This window comes from Doryrhamphus excisus, chromosome 5 (assembly GCF_030265055.1).
Source record: "Doryrhamphus excisus isolate RoL2022-K1 chromosome 5, RoL_Dexc_1.0, whole genome shotgun sequence".
Lineage (NCBI taxonomy): Eukaryota > Metazoa > Chordata > Actinopteri > Syngnathiformes > Syngnathidae > Doryrhamphus > Doryrhamphus excisus.
The window spans coordinates 11,032,361-11,051,611 of record NC_080470.1 but is presented as its reverse complement, the minus strand read 5'-3'; the positions used below and the strand labels follow the sequence as shown (position 1 = coordinate 11,051,611).

The window sequence follows — 19,251 nt, the reverse complement described above, 5'->3', positions numbered from 1 at the left end:
TTCTACTGTTCTTTGTAATCCACAGGTGACCTGACGGGTACACCAGACAAATTGTTTCCCATGTATATGGTCGGAGTTGCAGTTGTTATCATTCTGCTTATTCTGGTGTTGGGGATGCTCGCGGCCAAGAGGAAGCATAAACATGGTCTGCTGTGGCTGCCTGATGGCTTCATGGCCACGAAAAATGACAAGAGGAGAGAACCTGTTGGGCAAGATGACTTTGACATGACGTGAGTAGATGCTTGATGTACTGTAATTGTGTGTGTTGTTGGGGTTATAGCCCTTGCATTTCAGCAATCATTTTATTATATCTTCTCACGGGACAATATGATGAGAAATCAACTTGGTTATACTTTAGAGTAGGTGGTGAACAGCTTTTATAACAGTATAGATGAACTATCCAATAAAAATGAGTCAACATACAAGTGTTATTGTCTAAATAGCTAGCAACATAGGTGCGTACAACTCAGAGTGAACATGTCCAACATGTCCTCTTGGGCGTGGCTGCTGAATTGGATTCAGGTATGGGGAGACATACTTGGTCACTCCCATTGCCTCCACCTTCCTGAGCAAGGCACTTGTCATCTTTGAGGTTTCTGGAAAACTGGCCCAGTTTGCTTCAGAATGTCACAGTACATGCTGAAATTTATGGGTCCCTCAATGAACCGCAGCTCCCCAATGTTGGCAGCACTCATGCAGCCCCAGACCACTACTATCATCCTGTTTGACTGTAGGCAATACACAATTATCTTGCTGCTCATTTGTGTTGCCAACTTATTTACAGTAGACAAGAATGGCTGTGTGTTAACTTGTTTTCGTGAATAAAAGTCTGTACTACTATACAATGACTACGATACAATGACTAGGGGCAGAAGTTTAATTTCTGTAGTGTTGTCTTTTGAGAAAGTATGTAATGCAAGTGGGCTGCTAAAATTTGACTTTTCTTATGTACATTTACATAAACTATGGGAGGAACACATTTATTGGCTTACAATAAGCGTTTTCTCTCATACAGAAACTTCAAGACTCAGGATGGAGCCATTGATGGATGTCAGGGTCAGAGGTGGTTGGAGGATGAGGTTCCAGCAAAGATTCCAAGGGTACGAAACTATGTTTTAAAAAACATAAAGGGGAAAGTCAGGTGGGATTGGTGCAGTCAATCACTTTTTTCATGTTGCATTTTGTAGACTGAAGGCAAGCCCTTGCTATCTATTTCTCCGGACGGAGGGGTTGATCAAAGGGAGTGGACCCTGCAACATCGCAAGGCGGCTGATGTCATACTAACCCCACCACAGGCAGACTTGGATACAGACTGTCTGGACGTCAATGTAAAGGGGCCTGGTAAGAAAGGTTTCAAGTCTTAAAGCCATCAATAGTCAGCAATACCTTTTCATAATTTATAACTTTGCTCCTCTCCTAGATGGCTTTACCCCACTGATGCTGGCTTCTCTGCGCAATGGCGGCGGCCCCGACTGCTCAATGCATTTAGATGAGGAGGAGGAGAGTGGAGGAGATGAGCCAGGGCCGAGTGTCATCTCTGACCTGATTGCTCAGGGTGCTTCACTCATGGCCCAGACTGATCGCACGGGAGAGACGGCACTCCACCTGGCCGCACGCTACGCGAGGGCTGACGCTGCCAAGAGGCTGCTGGATGCTGGCGCTGATCCCAATGCCCATGACAACATGGGAAGAACCCCCTTGCACGCTGCTGTGGCCGCAGATGCACAGGGAGTCTTTCAGGTGAGAAGACTTTCCAAGCAGAAGTATGACTTACTCAAAGTCTAACTGTACATTGGATGTCTGTTACTCAATCATTTCTCTCTCTTCATTTTAGATTCTGATTCGCAATCGTGCAACAGATCTGGATGCCCGAATGAATGATGGCACCACGCCGCTAGTGCTAGCAGCCAGGTTGGCTGTGGAGGGCATGGTGGAAGAGTTGATCCATTGCCATGCTGACATCAATGCTGTCGATGACCATGGTCAGTCATACACAAGTCAAGCAGTGATTTTTATTATTTCCTTTATTTATTTGGCAGCCATTAGAGTGTTCTCAACATCCTATTATTTCAGGCAAGTCCGCTCTTCACTGGGCTGCAGCAGTTAACAACGTAGAGGCGACTCTTGTGCTCTTGAAGAATGGAGCCAACCGTGACATGCAAGACAATAAGGTCTGTTCAAATATAATTTTGTGGTGTCTTCATGTCCACACAAATGATTCACAATCTGGTGTATGCCAAATCAATCGTTTAGGGGAAATAACACCTGCTAGAAAAATTGTCTGTTGGCAAAATCAATTCATCAATCAATTCTGTGCAATTGGCCGAATATATGTTTTTGTTATCTCATGTTTAAAATAAAATGTGATGTTTCATAAACTATATTAATGGAAATACACACATTTTTCCATTTAGGAGGAGACACCACTGTTTCTGGCAGCCAGGGAGGGCAGCTTTGAAGCAGCTCAGGTGCTCCTTGACCACTACTCCAATCGTGACATCACCGATCACCTGGATCGGCTGCCCAGAGACACAGCTCAAGAAAGAATGCATCACGACATCGTCCGCTTACTGGACCAGTACAATTTGGTTCACAGCCCCCACAACGGGCCCAATCACATGGGAGGGAACTCCTCGGTGATGTGCGGAGCCAATGGAGCTGGCTTTATCGGTATGCGACCTGGGCCGCAGGGGAAAAAGAGCCGCAGGGGTGGGGCAAAGATGGGAGGTGTTGGCGGGGGAGCCAAGGAGCCGAAAGACATGAAAGCAAAGCGAAGAAAGAAGCCTGCCGGAGGGGAGGGGGCAGCTGCAGGTGCTGGAGGAGGAAATGGTGGTGGTGGTGGTGGCAGCGGCGTAAATGGTGTGAAGGCAGCAATTCCAGAGAGCTCTGTCACCATGTCACCTGTTGACTCCCTGGAATCGCCACACTCCTACACAGGTGACGTGTCCGTCTCCGCCTCCGCTTCCACCACTGCCAACTCGCCTCCCCTCCTGAGCAGCCCAGGCACCCGACCAATGCTGCCGCCTGTCAGCCACATGCTGGGCCAGCAGCAGCAGGCCTGGGTGGGCATGACCAAGCACAGCTACAGCAGCCACATGTTCGGCCTTGTGCCGCACCAAATAGGGGGATCCCACCGAAGCATGGCTCAGCACCACAGCCAGGGCCCCATGCTGACCCCCATGAATGTCACCATGAGCAGGGAGCAGCTGCCCCCCATTGTTACCTTCCAGATGATGGCCCCAGGGGGAGGACAGGCAATGCTGAAGCAGCCTCAGCAAGGCCGCTTGCAGGTTACCCAGGCACAGCCGCAGAACCCCAATGCGGGTCACTCCCAGCCGGGGCCAGGCCACCTCCACTGCAGCCAGGGGATGATGTACCAGATGCCTGAGCAGATGAGCATGGCGCACGGGCTCTCCCACCCGATGCAGCACCCCCACACCGTCACCCACGGGGGGCTTGAGGGCCAACCTCGACCACTGCCTTCATATCCGCCCATGCAGAGCCCCGTGGATAAGTACCCCACACCACCCTCCCAGCACAGCTTCACCCCGGCTGGATCCGAGGGCACCACCCCCGGCCACTCTGCGCACCCTCCCAGCGAGCACCCCTATCTCACCCCCTCTCCCGAATCTCCTGACCCTTGGTCATCCTCTTCTCCACACTCCAACTCGGACTGGTCTGACGTCACCACTAGCCCCACCCCTCTGGGGAACGCCCACCATACACTGCCGTCGGCCCACCACACACACATTCCAGAGCAGGTGCAGCTGCAGGCGCAATCGCAGCAGCAGCAAGTGCAGCAGACCTCCCAGCAGCCTACGCTTGGAAGTAGGCAAGTGTTTGCATAGGCTGGAAAAAGCAACACAGTGACTTTGGGGTTTTGTGTGCTTTGGCACATGGTAATGCCTTTTTTGTTCCCCTTGTATGTTAGCCTTCTCTTTTTGCACTTACGAAAACTTGTATATACTGTAGTTCTTAAAATTTCACTGAGCTAGAAATTAAATGTCTATACCAAAAAGAAAGCATGGATGCAAGCTAAAATCTCATCTCTGACTTCTGATAGTTTACTTAAAGGGGACGTATTATGCTCATTTTTCGGCCCTTTGTATTGTTGTGGACTCCTATAGAGCAGCTACACATGATGACCAGCACAGAGAGCTTTCTAGATCTTCCAGAATCTGCACCTATTCCAGTTGTTTCTTTGGATTTCATGCTTCCCGCAAAAACAGTCTGCTTTAATGTATTTAGCCCGCCTCCAAGCACGACCACTCCGCTGTGGTTGGTCACACTCCCAAGTGCTCAGAGGACTTACACTGTCGTGGCGCTAGCTGCAAACCAATTTTGGAGTTGATAAACAATATAGGAGTTGACACTGATAAATTGCTACTTAGTGCTTGCTCTTCTGACTCTTTGACACGACCAAAAGGAAACTTGGAAAAGCCCAGTTGCCAAGATTGTTGGCGAGTCCAGCTGCATACTGGACCCTGTTCACAAAACAGTGAAGTGTGAAATGCTGTTGACAGTTGTACCTGATGGTGGTGTCTTTATGAATTTTAAACAAATGTAGCTTTCCCTTACACCCAAAGAAACACTTCCTGCAAGCCAACGTAATCACAGAAGCAGAACTGGGGGGAGGGCAGAGACTGTATCTTGCCTACAGCACACACCCATATAAGGAAGCCCATCGGTGACATCACAAACTTCCAGTTTTACAACGCCCTCTGAAACCCAGCGTTTAGAACCATCCCAAATTTCTTTCAGGGCTGACTTTCAAATGTGCAAACCTCATTAACTGAAACTTTGGCATCGTTTAACACGAGAATACAACTACATTTATAGGTCAGAAAAGTGGGAAAAGCATTATAGGTCCCCTTTAGGTTACCTTTGACACTCACAAATGAACTTCATTAAGGACCCGGCGATGACCTCATGCACAGAGTCGGTACTGTTTGTTTCTTTCTGCCACATGCTAGCATATTTAATGCCAATATGTTGAAACCACTCTCTGTTGGCTGCTTTAAAACCCAAGAACTGTTCTGTCTAAAAATGTTACAATCTTCCATGTACACAAAGAAAGGTTACAGATTAGCTCGAAATACAATGTTACAGCTCATTACGTTGTTTGTATTGAACATTTTTGTTTGTTGCTCATCAAAATTATCTAAATTGACAGAAAAAATACTTTCATTATAATGCTTGGATGTTATTTTATTTTCTGTTACAAAAATAACAATAATAGCTTGATGGGCTTAATGAAAAAAAAGAAAGAATCTTCACAGGTTTAGTGTGTTTTTACACAGACGCACAGCACAATCTGCTTGTCTGAGATTTCCCAAGACTTGTGAGAAAATGTCAGTTTCTGTGTTTTTGTTGGAATACTGTAAAGCGGGGCCAGTTCTACACTGGGGCAGCGCCCCTAATAAATAAATGCCCCCCCCCCCCCCCCCAAAAAAAAGAAATTAAATTGTAGAACTTAAAACTCCACCAGAAACGGGGCAAGACTGCTCCCTCCATCTCTCATCTCCGTGAACGTGGCACTATCGCGTTGCATCATGGTTCCTTCGCATACTAACAGTGATTGGATGTTTACTGAGGGGATGGGAGAGGATCTGGGCAGTGAAGACACTTTGAGGAAACAGAAAGCAACCCGTTAGGCAACTAATAATTAACAACTAAAAACAAAGGTTAATATAACATCTTTGTAATATATTTGTTCAATCAACTGGTTTATTAGTTAACAAATAACTGTTCTCCCCAGTGGGAGCTTGCATGTAACAGACTGCCAGGAGTTGAGTCTTTAAGTGAGATGTCGACCCGATCTCAGGGTAGAGGCCTGACAAAGTACAATCCACTTCTCCAGGTTGAGTGCTTGACATGTTAGCAACTCCCAAAAGCACTTATCAAAAAATGTGTTGATGTGTATACATAATTCCCCCTTCACATTTCCGACTGCCCATATGCTGAATGTGCATGCCTAGAACCGGCCCTGCTGGACACACTTCCAGAATCATCCTGAATGTTACTAAAGTGCATCTTTGTTTTTGTTTACTGCCTGTTTTTTTTTTCTACAAGTTTCTTACAAATTGATATAATCTTTTTTTGTTTGCTTAAATACAATCATTGTATGTGCTTCTTTTGTTGTTGTTGTTATGATACATAGTAAGCCACATCTGAAAGCTAAAATCAAAGTATTTTGTGACTTTGTGTGATTTAAACACAAATCTTTCACAGTTAAAACTTAAACCAACCAAATTCTAATTTTGCTCAGCCAAAAAAAAGTACCTTTTAGTCAGTAAATTGTGATGTCACACATTTTTATACAATGGATGCTGTCTTTAAAAGATGACATGCTTTGCAGTTTGACTAAACACATTGATAAATCGAGTGTATTTCTGCACGTATCTCAAGCAAAGGTGTGTTTATAAGATGTGTATATAAATGTTTCTTTTTGTTACGTACATACCATATGAAGTAGTTGTCGCCATTGTTTTTGTAAGTTAGAACTAAAACTATTGTTGGAACAGAAAATAATCAACCAAGTATGTCTTCTGAAATAAAGCTCAGATCATCATAGATATGTGCATATACTTTGTTGTTTTTCATTATCTCACTCTCTTGATGTACTAATGTTGTAATTTCTATACTCTTCATCCACAGTAAGGCAATTGAAATTTGCAATTGAAATGATTATTACGATTAAGATTATTATTGCCAAAAGCAACATTGTTGCAGCCAATAGAGCAAGGGTGGACTACTGTTGGAATAGCGGTTAGTGTGCAGGCCACACAGCTAGGAGACCGGAGTTCAATTCCATCCTCGGCCATCTCTGTGTGGAGTTTGCATTGTCCATAGGTATGAATGTGAGTGTGAATGGTTGTTTGTCTATATGTGCCCTGTGATTGGCTGGCGACCAGTCCAGGGTGTACCCTACCTCTCGCCCAAAGACAGCTGGGATAGGCTCCAGCACCCCCGCGACCCTCGTGAGGATAAGCAGTAGAAAATGAATAAATGAATGAATGTACTGAATTCTAGAAAGATGTACCCCGTGGTGAGCAATAGGTGGCAGTGTTGCGAATAAAGTGTTTTGTTGTGTCGAAGTACGCAATTGTAATTTGAAAAGAGTACTCAATGCAAGGACTGCTCTGACATATACATCTGCTAACATTGTATAAGTTAATATTTCATATTGCAGTTTGTTCCTGGTGCACAGCTCAAAATGTGAGCAAATCTAGCGTATTCCCTCGGCTGAAAAGAAAATATTTAACAGGGAATGCTAGCGAATCGGTGTGTTCTCAAAGCAGCCACTCGCGTCATAGTGCTTTTGAAATAATTATTGGGCCCACTTCCACCGGTTTGTCTATAAATCGGGGCTGCTTATGGTTAATACGCGCAGGGACTTTGTGAGAGTGATTCGACGCCGTACACTGGCAATAAAGAAACACTAGCAATAAAGAAACACCTATGAGTTGTGCAGTTCGCTTACCAAACAGCAGGTGGTGCCCTACGGGCAAGGAACAACGAAGAAGAATGTGTACACGGAAGTGATTCTTACTTTTCAGAATCCTTTGTACCCGTCCAGTCCGCAGTTTGTTACAATGGTAAGCTAAGTTACAATGACGTTTAACTACGTGAGGGTAACAATGTGCCTTTTTCCGCGGATGGTCGATGCCCAGCACCGGGTCGACGAACGACAGGACGTGAAATTGCGGCTGTTTTGACAGCTGAAGCTCCACTAGCTTGTCTGTGTGGACACTTGCTGAGGGCAAGACAAGAACTAAGCTCGCATTTATCCTCAAGGAACACGTATTGTTCCTATTTACGTCGTTTTAGGTATAAACGAATACAATAAAGGTAAGAGAACCTTCTGTCTCCTGTCTTAATTTGTTGTAATCATTGCGCCTCTTCTCAGCTTCTACAGAGCGGCGACAATGGCTACTTTCCGGCTAAAGTACCTCTCTCTGGGGGTGCTGGTGTTCCAGACCACCTCTTTGGTGCTTATCATGCGATACTCCCGCACCCTGCAGGCCGAGGGCCCGCGGTACCTGGCCTCCTCTGCAGTGGTGGTGGCAGAGGTCATGAAGATCATCATCTGTTTGCTGCTCGTCTTTAAAGAACATAGTGAGTGCCTTTAAGTTATTACAACACGTCATATCAAGTTGATGCATTTGTTAAAACCTTTTAGTAGCGTCAACAGTGTTAGTAGTACTAAGTAATAGCAGTATTTGAGAGGAGAGTAGATTTGATTTAATGAAGACTGCATTAGTAGTTGAGGGTGTAGTACTAAATAGTGTCATTGTAGTTGTGGAGAAAGTTGGTGTGTATATAGTTGTAGTTCATTTAGAGTTTAGTAGTAATAGTTGATTGTGTAGAAGCACATTGTGTTGTAGTTGAAGATCTAGCAATGTATACTATAGCAGAGAGTGACATCTGGCCTCAGCTATATCAACCATTGAATGACAAAAATACAATAGGACTTGTGACAGTCCTCATGTTGCAATGTCCCTCTTCAGGCTACAGCGTGCGAGCTTTAAACAGCGTTCTCCGGCAGGAAATTGCCTACAAACCCATAGAAACATTGAAGCTGGCCATTCCATCCGGCATCTACACCCTGCAGAACAACCTGCTCTACATCGCTCTGTCCAACTTGGATGCCGCCACGTACCAGGTACCACCACATCAGACTCGTCAATTTTTAAAAACACTTAAGTTATTTTTTAAAGGACATCCCTCTCAATACTGGACATTTTTATTATTTTAACAGATTTTTCACTGCACACAAACAATTGTGGTCTAGAGCTATTTAAACATGATAATAACTTTAAAAATTCCCTTCAGCCACCTTGTGGCTGTTTTTGTAGCTTAAAACTGCACCAAACGTGCCCACTTCTATTGTGCAGATGCGTCATCACCTCTTTTTGCCTCTCGCGCAAAAAATGTATAAATACGTCTTTGGGGTTAGGCGTTCAGGTCGTAAAGAAACAGCATGAATACTTTTTTAGTAGCAAATTAGTTATTTATTATTGTTGCTCACATGTGGCGCTTTCTCTCACCAGGTCACCTACCAACTAAAGATCCTGACCACAGCTCTGTTTTCTGTGTCCATGCTGGGTCGTAGGCTGGGCGTCTACCAATGGCTGTCTTTGCTCATCCTCATGGCTGGAGTGGCTCTTGTGCAGGTACAGTAATGGTTAATACATTTTCAGGCCCAACAACTAATTTGAAAGGTATTTACAGTGGCCATCTGAATCATCGCTGGGCCCTGAGAAGGAGGCTGCCGTGTCCTCAGGCTCTCAGTTTGTGGGCGTTGCAGCGGTTCTGGTGGCGTGTTGCTCCAGCGGCTTTGCTGGCGTCTACTTTGAGAAGATCCTAAAGGAGAGCAAACAGAGCGTCTGGATCCGCAACATTCAGCTAGGTCAGTGAAAGTCAGGTCGGAAAATGCAACTTTTGTCCATGCAAGAATGGGTTCGCTCTTTTGTGGTGCCAAATGACTTGTGATACAGTTGAGTGGGTCCTCCATTCCATCCAGGTGTAAGATGATCACGTACATCATTGATCATTTCTATCCCCTCCTGCTCCAGTACGGCTGCTCCAAATTTAAAACATAAAATCTTGTCAAATGAAAATCTGCCCCAATGGCTCGACAGGACAAAAAGCACATTCCCATTTATTGGAAAATATGTGGTATTAAGTCAAAGTTCTTTTGGTTGAGTGTGGCTCTGTTTTGGAGGATGTGATGAAGGTGTAGTCGTTGCTTCAGTTTTCCACCACATTCCGGGTTGGAATACAAGTGAACAGGGAGATGAGGTTGAATTAAATCATTGTCCAGTGGAACAACTTGGAAGTCATTGTCGTGAAACAGGTTGACTTTGGAGGTTACAGTGTTTGGATGAATGAAGTTAGCATATTTACGTATACTCACGTTCATTAATTTTGTTTTTTTATTTCAGGGATGTTTGGCTTTGTGTTTGGCTTGGCCGGGATGCTGTCCTTTGAAGGCGATAAAGTACTGGAATTGGGAATGTTCCAGGGATACAACACAGTCACCTGGACAGTTGTCACGCTGCAGGTCAGTCTCAACCCAATCACTGTCATGGAGCACTTTACTCCATGCATCCGCCCACAGGGGAGGCCTCCACACGGGTCCATCTTGTTTGTTTTCCCTTAGGCGCTGGGTGGTCTGGTCATAGCAGCGGTCATCAAGTATGCTGACAATATTCTCAAAGGCTTCGCCACGTCGCTCTCCATCATCCTGTCCACGCTTATTTCATACTTCTGGTTACAGGACTTTGAGCCCACAGGGTACAGGAAGCACGCCAAACGCAGCCACCTTTTCCCTTTTACTTTTCTCTGTCTGATTTATTTTGTCATCTTTTGTCAGAGTTTTCTTCTCTGGAGCCATCCTCGTCATCATGGCCACATTTCTCTACGGCTACGAAGGCAAGGTGGCCCCCAATCCCAGCAGGGCGTGAGATGGGACAGCAGAACTTCGTGTTGAAGAAGACAAAATGAGGTTAAGGGAAGTGGTGAGGGAAAAGGGGGGAAATGTCTTGTGTTTTGTTGTTGATGTTTTTGTTAGAGACTGGAGAATTTATCAGGTTGGCGAGGAAGAATTTAAAGGAAACAAAAACACAATGCTGTTTACACCCAAAGTGCCTCTTCTACTCAGACAGCCGACCAGTTTGAGCATCAGTCACTTTACTGTCACATCATTCCATTTTTGGCAATAAAAACTCTCTAGCCCTGGCAGCCTTATTTGTGCTGAGCATAGAGGTCTTGCTATACCAACGCAGCTTTGAGCTATGCGGAGGCATAGGGGGCCCACAAGGGGGTGCTCCAGGACTCTTACCAGAAACTAAATAAAACTATTATTAACCCCTTAGCGTTCCCATGGCTATCATGTTAGAAAAACGTGTTAACTAACAAAATATTCAGTTTACTAATATTAAATCCTACTTGGCGGAAATTCACTTGTGGTCGGGTCCGGAACCACCAAACCGCGCTAAACGACGATTAACTGTAAATGCAACTCATCTTTGAAGCCTCTCATTATTCCAACTGCAAATAAACCTTCCGAATCTTCCGTCCCTTCCCCACCCCACTCATCACAGTGTTCACCAACAAGTCGTTAGTCAAGGTAACCGTGATGTTAACTGTTCATTTATCAATTTCTTGTTGAACTGGTTAAATACTCAAAAATAGGCATATTTGCGCAAATTGTACAAATCTTTAGCCTAAATTAATATTGTCAGGCATAAAAATGGCTAAATGGAAGGCAGTCAAATTGTGAATGTAGTATTCTATATTGGTCACTAGGTATCAATAAGTGTTTGGTCAGACCCGCACCAGACTTGATTGCCGCAACAGGCTTTTATTGCAAGTTTAATTGCTATGACAACGGGCACAATAATAATAACAATAATCATGATAATAACACAGGCTACTGTGGCCATAACACACAACAACTCTGAAGCCCCTACGTCACTTCCTATCCACCACACATTATTCTTCCCGACTAGCACCGAAACGCATTTAATGCAGTCATACATTTTATTTGGCTGTTTTCTCTGATTATATATGCGATATATATAATACGAATGTAAAGGTGCTTGTATGTGTGTTATTTCATGTCTAAAGTGTTCTAATAATGTTAAAAAAACATATTTACAAGATGGTAAACAGGTTTTCTATGCTCCAACTATGAAAATAAACAAAAGATTACGGTGTATGTACAGGTAAAACGGCGCTTCTTACCTTTTAAAAAGACCTCACAACCATGACTGTACTTCAAATAGTTCAAAGCCAGCTTTACATTTACTTTGGGTGTAGTTTTTTTTTTTTTCAGAGATTTTGCCAAAAAAAAGTCACGGAATGCTAAGGGGTTAATTCAAATATACAATGACACATTGTTGTAAATAATGGCACATTTAACATAGAGCACTAATGTCAATGGGTTAATTTATTTGTCTCTTAATCAGGGTTTAAATTACTGAAACAGACACTGATTTAATTTCTGTTAATTGTAGGGAACCAAATGGTCAAAGAAATGTAACTGTATGTAATCTATGTCTGAAACGCACTGGCTTTTTCATGCTGATCAGAGATTTATGAGTTGAATTGTATGATTTGACTGTTATTCTTCTTCAGAAATGACTTGTTTGCTTCAAAAGCGGGTATGGTTACGTTGTTAATGAAATTACTACTAAGAGAATCTTTTTATAAAGTCACCCAAAAAAATCTTTCTGAATGTTGTGCTGCTTGTATCTACGTATATTCCAGATAAAGAAATACATTTTCACCCTTTTTGCTATGAGGAAATAACACAATTGAAGGAATGAATTCACACTTAAAATAAATGTAGTCATTTGTTTTAATGAATTAAAAACACTGCATGCAAATGCTAGAGAAGAACTTCTTGCCGTCCTTTCATATGTAACACAATGGAACGCTACAAGAGTGTACCCCCTCTTGTACCATTCACTTTTTAAACGGGGGTCTGCCTCCATGTAAAACAGCTTCTGTCACTGGAAAAGACACTTTAACAGCCCTGATGCACATTAACGAAATGTTTCCCTCACTACATGCTCCTGCTATGTTTAAAAGTCTGGATGTTCCCCATGATTGTCAGTGGGCGGGCTGGGGGGCTCAAACGCCTCATAAATGGCTCCCATGTAACAGCTACAATGAATTAAGTTCCACACCTCTGCTTGGCGAGGTTGTCAACAGGGTGTGTGCATGGGAGCGTGAAGGCTTATTATAGACTCGCGGCAAATGGCGTGGTTACAGAAATGCAGTAGACAGAGCTGCTATTTCACTCCATATGACATTTTCACAACACAGGCCAGTGAAAACTCATACTTGCTCTTTTTTAGTTTAGCAAAATCATGTAAAAATGTCTTTTTTGTGCGTTTTATTAAGTGACAATCAACTTACTGCATTTCCATTTCTTCAAATTGACACCGGGCACCAATTATTAATAATAATATTGGGAAAGAATTTGGGATTTGGGGGGGGGGGGGGGGCGGGGGGGAATCGATAAGAATATTCTGTCCACTGATGAGAAAAGGCAGAAAAAAAGTTGATGATTTATTTCATGCGGGATGAAGAAAATCAAGTGTTTTGTAATGCATATTATATTGTTGTATATATTCTTGATTAAGTCATATTTTCTTCCGGCAAAAATTATTAGGAAAAAAAATACAAATAAAGTTCATCTGTAATACCTGTAACCACCTTACCCCTAATAGATGACTGGTACGGTCTGCATTTGACTAAATTAATACCCCCTCCTGCAAAATCATACCTACCATTTTTTTCCTACTGATTCAAACAAAACCCAACAAATCAATTCTAAAATGTAGCATTTTTTTCTAGATCTACATAGATAAGGGGCTTATAATCCATCCCCCCTCCCCCAATCCATATAACAACATGCTATTGTCATGGTCCTCAAAATACAGTCACACGCAGAGAGGTATATTTTTCTCAGTGTAAACATCAAATCTTTGTCAGTCGTGATACAACACATAGGCCTCATGTATTACTATTATCTTGTCTTAGTTTTGATGAGATAAAACACAAAAAAATCATGTTATGCTGTAGAGAAGAAGGTCAGAGCAGGTATTACTGGCTTTCTAAAGACAAATTGGGAGACTCAAAGTAGCTGTAAGTGAGCATTTATGCCTGTTATTCCTCATTTGTCCCAATTGCTCATCACTTAAAGGTCCCATGATGTAGTATTTTGCAAGTATTTTAAAAACAAACCAAACCAAAATCCAGCCTTTGATGCTGGAAGCAATGGAGTTTAAAAGTGTTAGCCCTGCTGGGACCACGCGGCATTGTGTGTCTGTAGCTCGAAAGGATACATATTATGATAATTTTCCAACCATTTGTATTGAATTGTGGTCTCCTATAGAGCAGCTACACACAATAACCCGCACAGAAAACTTTTTATATTTTGCAGAATCTTCACCTATTCCAGCTGTATTTCCTTTGATTTGTGCTTCCTGCCAAAACGGTCTGTTGTAATTTATTCCACCCATGGCCCGCCTTCGAGCATGCCCACTCCACTGTGATTGGTCACACGCCCAAAGTGCTTCCTACTATGAACCTCTGCTACATCACAAAGGGCTAGCTCTCAAAAGGGTGAGCGAGATAAGAATTTTCTTTGCTCTATTAGAATATCTTTTCTTTTTTTTATGTATTTTGCACCAGGGGACCTTTAAGGTTTAGTTTGGTTTATTTTTTGTTCAGGCTATCTCCATAAAATGGTCACTTTGACATAAAAATGAAATACAGGTGAAAAAATAAATCCTGACATTTCTTCTGATGATAATATGTAACCGTAAGTACAGGTTGAGGCAGTCTCGTGTAACAAATCAGCAGCAATCTGGACCCATTATAGAAAAACATACAAACACACAGACCTTCACGCATTTCAAAATGCGCTGTGCCGCCACATTTTGATTGATACAGCAGCGACTTCTACGTCACTGCATGGCTCTCAGTGAACGCCCCCAGTAGACCCAGTGTTAGGCAAGTATCTTAAGGCTGAAGATCCATTGTTTTTTTGTCATATTTTGTTTTTCTGAGCCTCTGTAGCTACAGTCTATCTATTTTGGGTTTGTTTGCTCAGTTGTGCTGTGACAAGAGACTTTCTGGATGATCGAAGGCAGCGGTAGGGAATTAAGGCGGTTGTCCCCCCCACCCTCAGAATGATAAGTGGAGAAAGGCTGTTACTGTGATGTTGTGCCAACAGTATGAACTCTACTTGGGCGGTATGACTACAAGTGGAGGACCTCTCCTGGGCCTCCACATTAGAACCTGTGCGTCATTGGCATTGGGCCTCCCCATGGCGTTGGCGGGGATCTGCTCCATGTGGCTCAACACCCGTGGCTGCTCCTGGTGCAGCCGGCCCACAAGCCTGGCCCTGTAGCCCAGAGGCCGAGAGGGCTCCACGGCGATGTCCACCCTCATCCTCCATTTGATTGTGTGCAGCAAGATCTTCTCTCTGGAAGCGGCGTTGAGGGCCACCAGCCAGGTGGTGAAACTCTGATCCCGCTTGATGTTGGTCAGCAACGGCGTGTTGGATTCGCTCACCGGCACGGCCCAGGTGACGCTCGGGTAGAAATTGTCATTCATACTAACGGTGAAGCGGGACGGCTTGGACGTGGGACCCACGATTGTGACGGTCTCGGTGGTGTTACCATACCAGGGGTAGCTGACACCGTCTGAGTCGCTGATGGCCCTCACATGGCCTTCTCGCAGCTGAGGCAGCTCCCAGCTTGACCTGGAATCAAAGATACTTGATAGCCCTGACGTTTTAGGAGGAAATCTCGTTGAAATTGTAAGTATACATTATTACAATCACAACTGGATGTTTTTTTTTAGAAACTTAATATGTCAGATGTCATTATAAATTATCATTTGTGATAACTTGCAATGAGTTCTATGGAGGAATTTTGGCCCACTGATTAGAATTGTTGTAATTCACCCCATTGGAGGGTTTTACAGCATGACCCACCTTTTAAGGTCATGCCACAGCATCTCAATAGGATTCAGGTCAGGACTTTGACTAGGCCACTCCAAAGTCTTAATTTAGTTTTTCTTGGACTTGCTTGTTTATTTTGGATCATTGTCCTGCTGCAGAACCCAAATGGTTTCAGCCTGAGGTCACAAACAGATGACCGGACATTATCCTTCAGGATTGGGTAGACAGCAGAATTGATGTTTCAATTTATCACAGCAAGTCTGGAAGGTCCTGAAGCAGCAAAACAGCCCCCAGACCATTACACTACTACCACCATATTTCACCGCCTTGGAGGTCTGCCAAGCAGACTGCTTTTGCCCAATGTCTTTTCTTAGGGTGGAGTCATGAACACTGACTTTAACTGAGGAGAGTGAGGCCTGCAGTTCTTTGGATTGTGTAAAAAGGTTCCCCATTGCTCCATGTTTTCACCATATGTGGATAATAGCTCTCACTGTAGTTTGCTGGAGTCCCAAAACTTTGTTCTCCTCGTGTGTGCGTGGGTTTCCTCCCACATTCCAAAAACGTTAGTTTAATTGGTGACTCCAAATTGTCCATAGGTATGAATGTGAGTGTGAATGGCTGTTGGCTGGCTGGCAACCAGGGTGTACCCCGCCTCTTACCCGAAAACAGCTGGGATAGGCTTCAGCGTACCTGCGAGCCTAGTGATGATAAGCCGTAGAAAATGGATGGATGGATCATATGTTTACATGATCAAAAAAACTTTTTCTTGAACAAAGTGTGGAAAAATGTTACGATAATCATAGAACAGGAAATTTGTCTAGCAACTGTTTCGAGAGGCAGTGTTGATTATGGTGGATTGCAGTGTACATTCTAATCAGTCCCCACAATTTTCTGGGTTAAAATATTGTAAATAGGGATCAGTAATCAAGCAGTAATTGCTGATGTCATCTTGCCGACAGACATCTCTTGCAGACAGTCTTTCTCTGTTTTGAAAACAATTGTACAACGTAAACATGGGCGCCTTAGCCATTTTTATATGCTAAATAATTCATGGATTAAAGCCGCTAATAGGATGACAATTCCTCTTGTTGCATCTGATCCCACACACTGACTGACTCGCAGCCTGCAAATGCTCTCAACGGATTGTCATCGCTTTGTTGTATGCCCCCCCTGCAGACTATCCAGATCTATCATTGTCGTCTTGTGACCGATATGATGACACTCTGGGGCTGGCCAGGCCCACGTCCCCCCACAGTCCAGCACCCACCACTGACACCAGTGAGGATTAAAAGAAAAAACATCCTGCAAATGAGGCTGCACGAGTGTGTGTGAGCAGCAACTGTTTCCACTTTGTATTTGCAGCTTTTTTTTCTATGTAGGTGCCAAAGTCACAGGAACAGAATCTTTCGGTGGGTGTCTTTAATGTGTATGCTTCACCTGCTGCGTGCACAAATGCTGCTCTTTGAGTTTCATGAGCCACAATTCCTAAAGTCATCATAAAAAGGCCATTAACTTTTCTCTTTGTTTGTTGTGTGTGTTTGTGTGAATGGACATATGGATGTGTGATACAACAAGCATGATGCTGTCATACAGCTCTAAAAACAAAAAGTTTAAGAACATGTTGCTGGGTTGCAACCATGTGAGCGAGATGAGGTTCTCCTGTGGGTCGGTACCCAAAAATGGATCATGAATTGAACCTATTTGCTCCAATTGAGTGAGTGTGCATGGTGTGTTATATACTGGGAGTTGCTGCATGTCCCATTTGATGTATAAACTCAGGCAGAGGGGTGTTTACAGAAAAAAATGGTCCTCCTATTATTAAACTTGCCTTTCGAGTGTTGAATCAGAGCAACTGGACTCGCTTGTTTGATGTTTCACCTCTCAGGTCCCTGAGCAAATGTTCTGATTCAACTCCCCAGATATACCAGCTAAAAACCTTTAAAGTTTTTGTTCAAATATTTTTGGAATATGTGTATAAAAACTTATTCACATTACATGGGGGTCTCAAAGGCAACTCTAGTTCTTTGTTGTGCACAAATAATATGGGGGCTTTGAAGGATCACAAAGGTAGCTTTTTGGTTCTTTGTTGTGCGCAAAGTAAAAGTATAGGGGCCTTACTAAAAGATGCATTTTTAGTAAAACGGTGACAACTTTCCTATAAAAGTTGCAGGTTTTTACACGGCAACCAAGTAAGAACAGGAAATGCAAACAACATGTACAGTGGCCTTAAAGGCTCAAAAATGCAATAATATTAATATACAGTATCAAGTAATGAACCGCATTGTTTTGCAACAATTAAAACGGAAGTGCTGATGGCAGTCAATAAACTAATAAAAACCCTGGGTGAAATTAAATGGAACTATAAATTATCTTTAATAACCCCCCAAAAACGAAAATGGCACTGACCATTTGAAAGGCACAAACTGCACACAACAAAAATGTCTGAGACGAATTTACCAAGGTTTTTCATAGGGTTTATGGACAACTTAACACTTGGGTTCCCATTTAGGGATCCCAAGCCACAGTCTGGGAGGCAGAGCAATAGTTGAAAAAACCCGTAGGCCTTGCAAGTGGAGGTGTTTGATGCAAGAAGTGTATAAACTCACATGCCAATGTTTCCATAGGTGTTGTAGAACTCCATCTGGGTGCACGCCTGGATCCAGCCCACCACCCACGTCTCGTTGCGCGGAATGGGCGGCATGACGACCCGCGCCGATGCTTTGAAATAGGGCGTCTTGTATCGGAGCACAATGGGCGAGTCCTCTTCTATGGCCGTGGGGCAATGGTCGATGGTCGCCGCCAGCTCGCACACCGCAATGTTCTCCCTCCGGATGCGCGACTTGTTGCAGGCGATGCTTTGGATGCAGCCCATGACGGTGAGGACCTGCCCGAAGACCGGCCGGGAGATTTGCAGCTGCACCGCGGACTGGGGGTAGACCTGCTGCGGCGCGACGAGGTCCGGGCATCCGGTGGGGGTTGAAGAGAAGGTGGGTGATCACCACACTCACAAAGCCACTATAGCCAGTCTTCGGTCTGAGGGGCCCGCAGGTGGGTCCCTGCGTGGACCAGTCAAGTTCTGTCCCTTGATCCACTCCTACCCTGTGACTTCCTCTTTCTTCCCGGAGCTGTCATGTCATGTCATGATCGAGGCACCGGGGCGATGGCATGGGGACCTGGAGGTCGGGCGTCGGTGCTTGTCGATGCGGCAGAAGAGCACATCAGAGGCTGCTGCTTGTAACCTGAGATGCGGCTTTACGATCCAGGCCACTCGGCGAACAGTCCAGTAATCTTAATCCAAAAGCATCTACCCAGTGTACATGTTTGCCAAAGACCGGAGGTCCGTTAGGTGCAGCCCAGCATCCCGAACCATCCTGCGTGTCGCTGTTCATTCTGCGTGGTGCTGAACATGATGATGCCCAATGGACCAATGAACGGCACACACAGTGCGTGGGAGTGCCCGCGTCTGCACACTGTTGAGTGGCTTTAAACCCTCCCCAATTCCTCTTCATTATGTTTATTAATCACCTCATCATTCCAAATGCAGGTAAGTAATGTCCATTGTTCTTCTTTGCTTCATTTTAGTTTCTCATCATTCAAATGGTATCCTACATACAGATGTTTTATACAATTCCGTAGGTGTTTATTATTCAATAAGTCAATACGAGCTTGTGCATTTTAACCCTAAACTTTATGATTTTATGCATAACAAAAAAAACAAAAAAACAAATTGTCTTGTCCTGGAAGAATGGGATGGTTGTGATTTA

General features: G+C 44.0%; 3 protein-coding genes across 4 annotated transcripts in view; 2 read left to right on the top strand and 1 right to left on the bottom strand.

The window, feature by feature from the left end:
* notch2 (notch receptor 2) overlaps positions 1-6,573 on the top strand; it is a 35,758-nt gene extending 29,185 nt beyond the window's left edge. The window contains exons 29-35 of the mRNA XM_058073435.1: positions 26-230; positions 1,016-1,100; positions 1,188-1,341; positions 1,421-1,740; positions 1,835-1,982; positions 2,074-2,171; positions 2,415-6,573. Coding sequence (XP_057929418.1) covers positions 26-230; positions 1,016-1,100; positions 1,188-1,341; positions 1,421-1,740; positions 1,835-1,982; positions 2,074-2,171; positions 2,415-3,848 — 2,444 coding nt within the window. The 3' untranslated portion in view covers positions 3,849-6,573. The remainder of the gene's footprint in view (positions 1-25; positions 231-1,015; positions 1,101-1,187; positions 1,342-1,420; positions 1,741-1,834; positions 1,983-2,073; positions 2,172-2,414) is intronic.
* Positions 6,574-7,521: 948 nt separating this feature from the next.
* Positions 7,522-12,396, top strand: slc35a3a (solute carrier family 35 member A3a). 2 transcript variants are annotated; one of them, XM_058073716.1, is made up of 8 exons: positions 7,522-7,830; positions 7,910-8,118; positions 8,511-8,665; positions 9,054-9,176; positions 9,235-9,412; positions 9,948-10,066; positions 10,166-10,299; positions 10,379-12,396. In XM_058073716.1, exons 2-8 carry the CDS (start codon positions 7,929-7,931, stop codon positions 10,467-10,469), a joined length of 990 nt encoding a protein of 329 aa, XP_057929699.1. In that variant the 5' UTR covers positions 7,522-7,830; positions 7,910-7,928; the 3' UTR covers positions 10,470-12,396. The 2 variants fall into 2 exon arrangements, with proteins under 2 accessions (XP_057929699.1, XP_057929697.1); XM_058073714.1 differs by having other exon boundaries at positions 7,523-7,851; positions 10,379-12,394.
* Positions 12,316-18,905, bottom strand: fam78bb (family with sequence similarity 78 member Bb). Its single transcript, XM_058073717.1, has 2 exons — positions 18,094-18,905; positions 12,316-15,286 (listed from the first exon to the last, which is right to left on the bottom strand). The coding sequence occupies exons 1-2, from the start codon at positions 18,357-18,359 to the stop codon at positions 14,764-14,766; spliced, it is 789 nt and encodes a 262-aa protein (XP_057929700.1). The 5' UTR covers positions 18,360-18,905; the 3' UTR covers positions 12,316-14,763.
* Between the last annotated feature and the right edge of the window lie 346 nt (positions 18,906-19,251).

Excerpts from the sequence above, each read along its gene's own strand:
- fam78bb (XM_058073717.1), bottom strand. The coding sequence starts at position 18,359 with ATGGGCTGCATCCAAAGCATCGCCTGCAACAAGTCGCGCATCCGGAGG. Across the intron at positions 15,287-18,093 it reads ACCTATGGAAACATTGGCAT|GTCAAGCTGGGAGCTGCCTC; the intron begins GTGAGTTTATAC and ends CTTTGATTCCAG.
- slc35a3a (XM_058073716.1), top strand. The coding sequence starts at position 7,929 with ATGGCTACTTTCCGGCTAAAGTACCTCTCTCTGGGGGTGCTGGTGTTC. Across the intron at positions 9,413-9,947 it reads GATCCGCAACATTCAGCTAG|GGATGTTTGGCTTTGTGTTT; the intron begins GTCAGTGAAAGT and ends TTTTTATTTCAG. Across the intron at positions 10,067-10,165 it reads GGACAGTTGTCACGCTGCAG|GCGCTGGGTGGTCTGGTCAT; the intron begins GTCAGTCTCAAC and ends GTTTTCCCTTAG.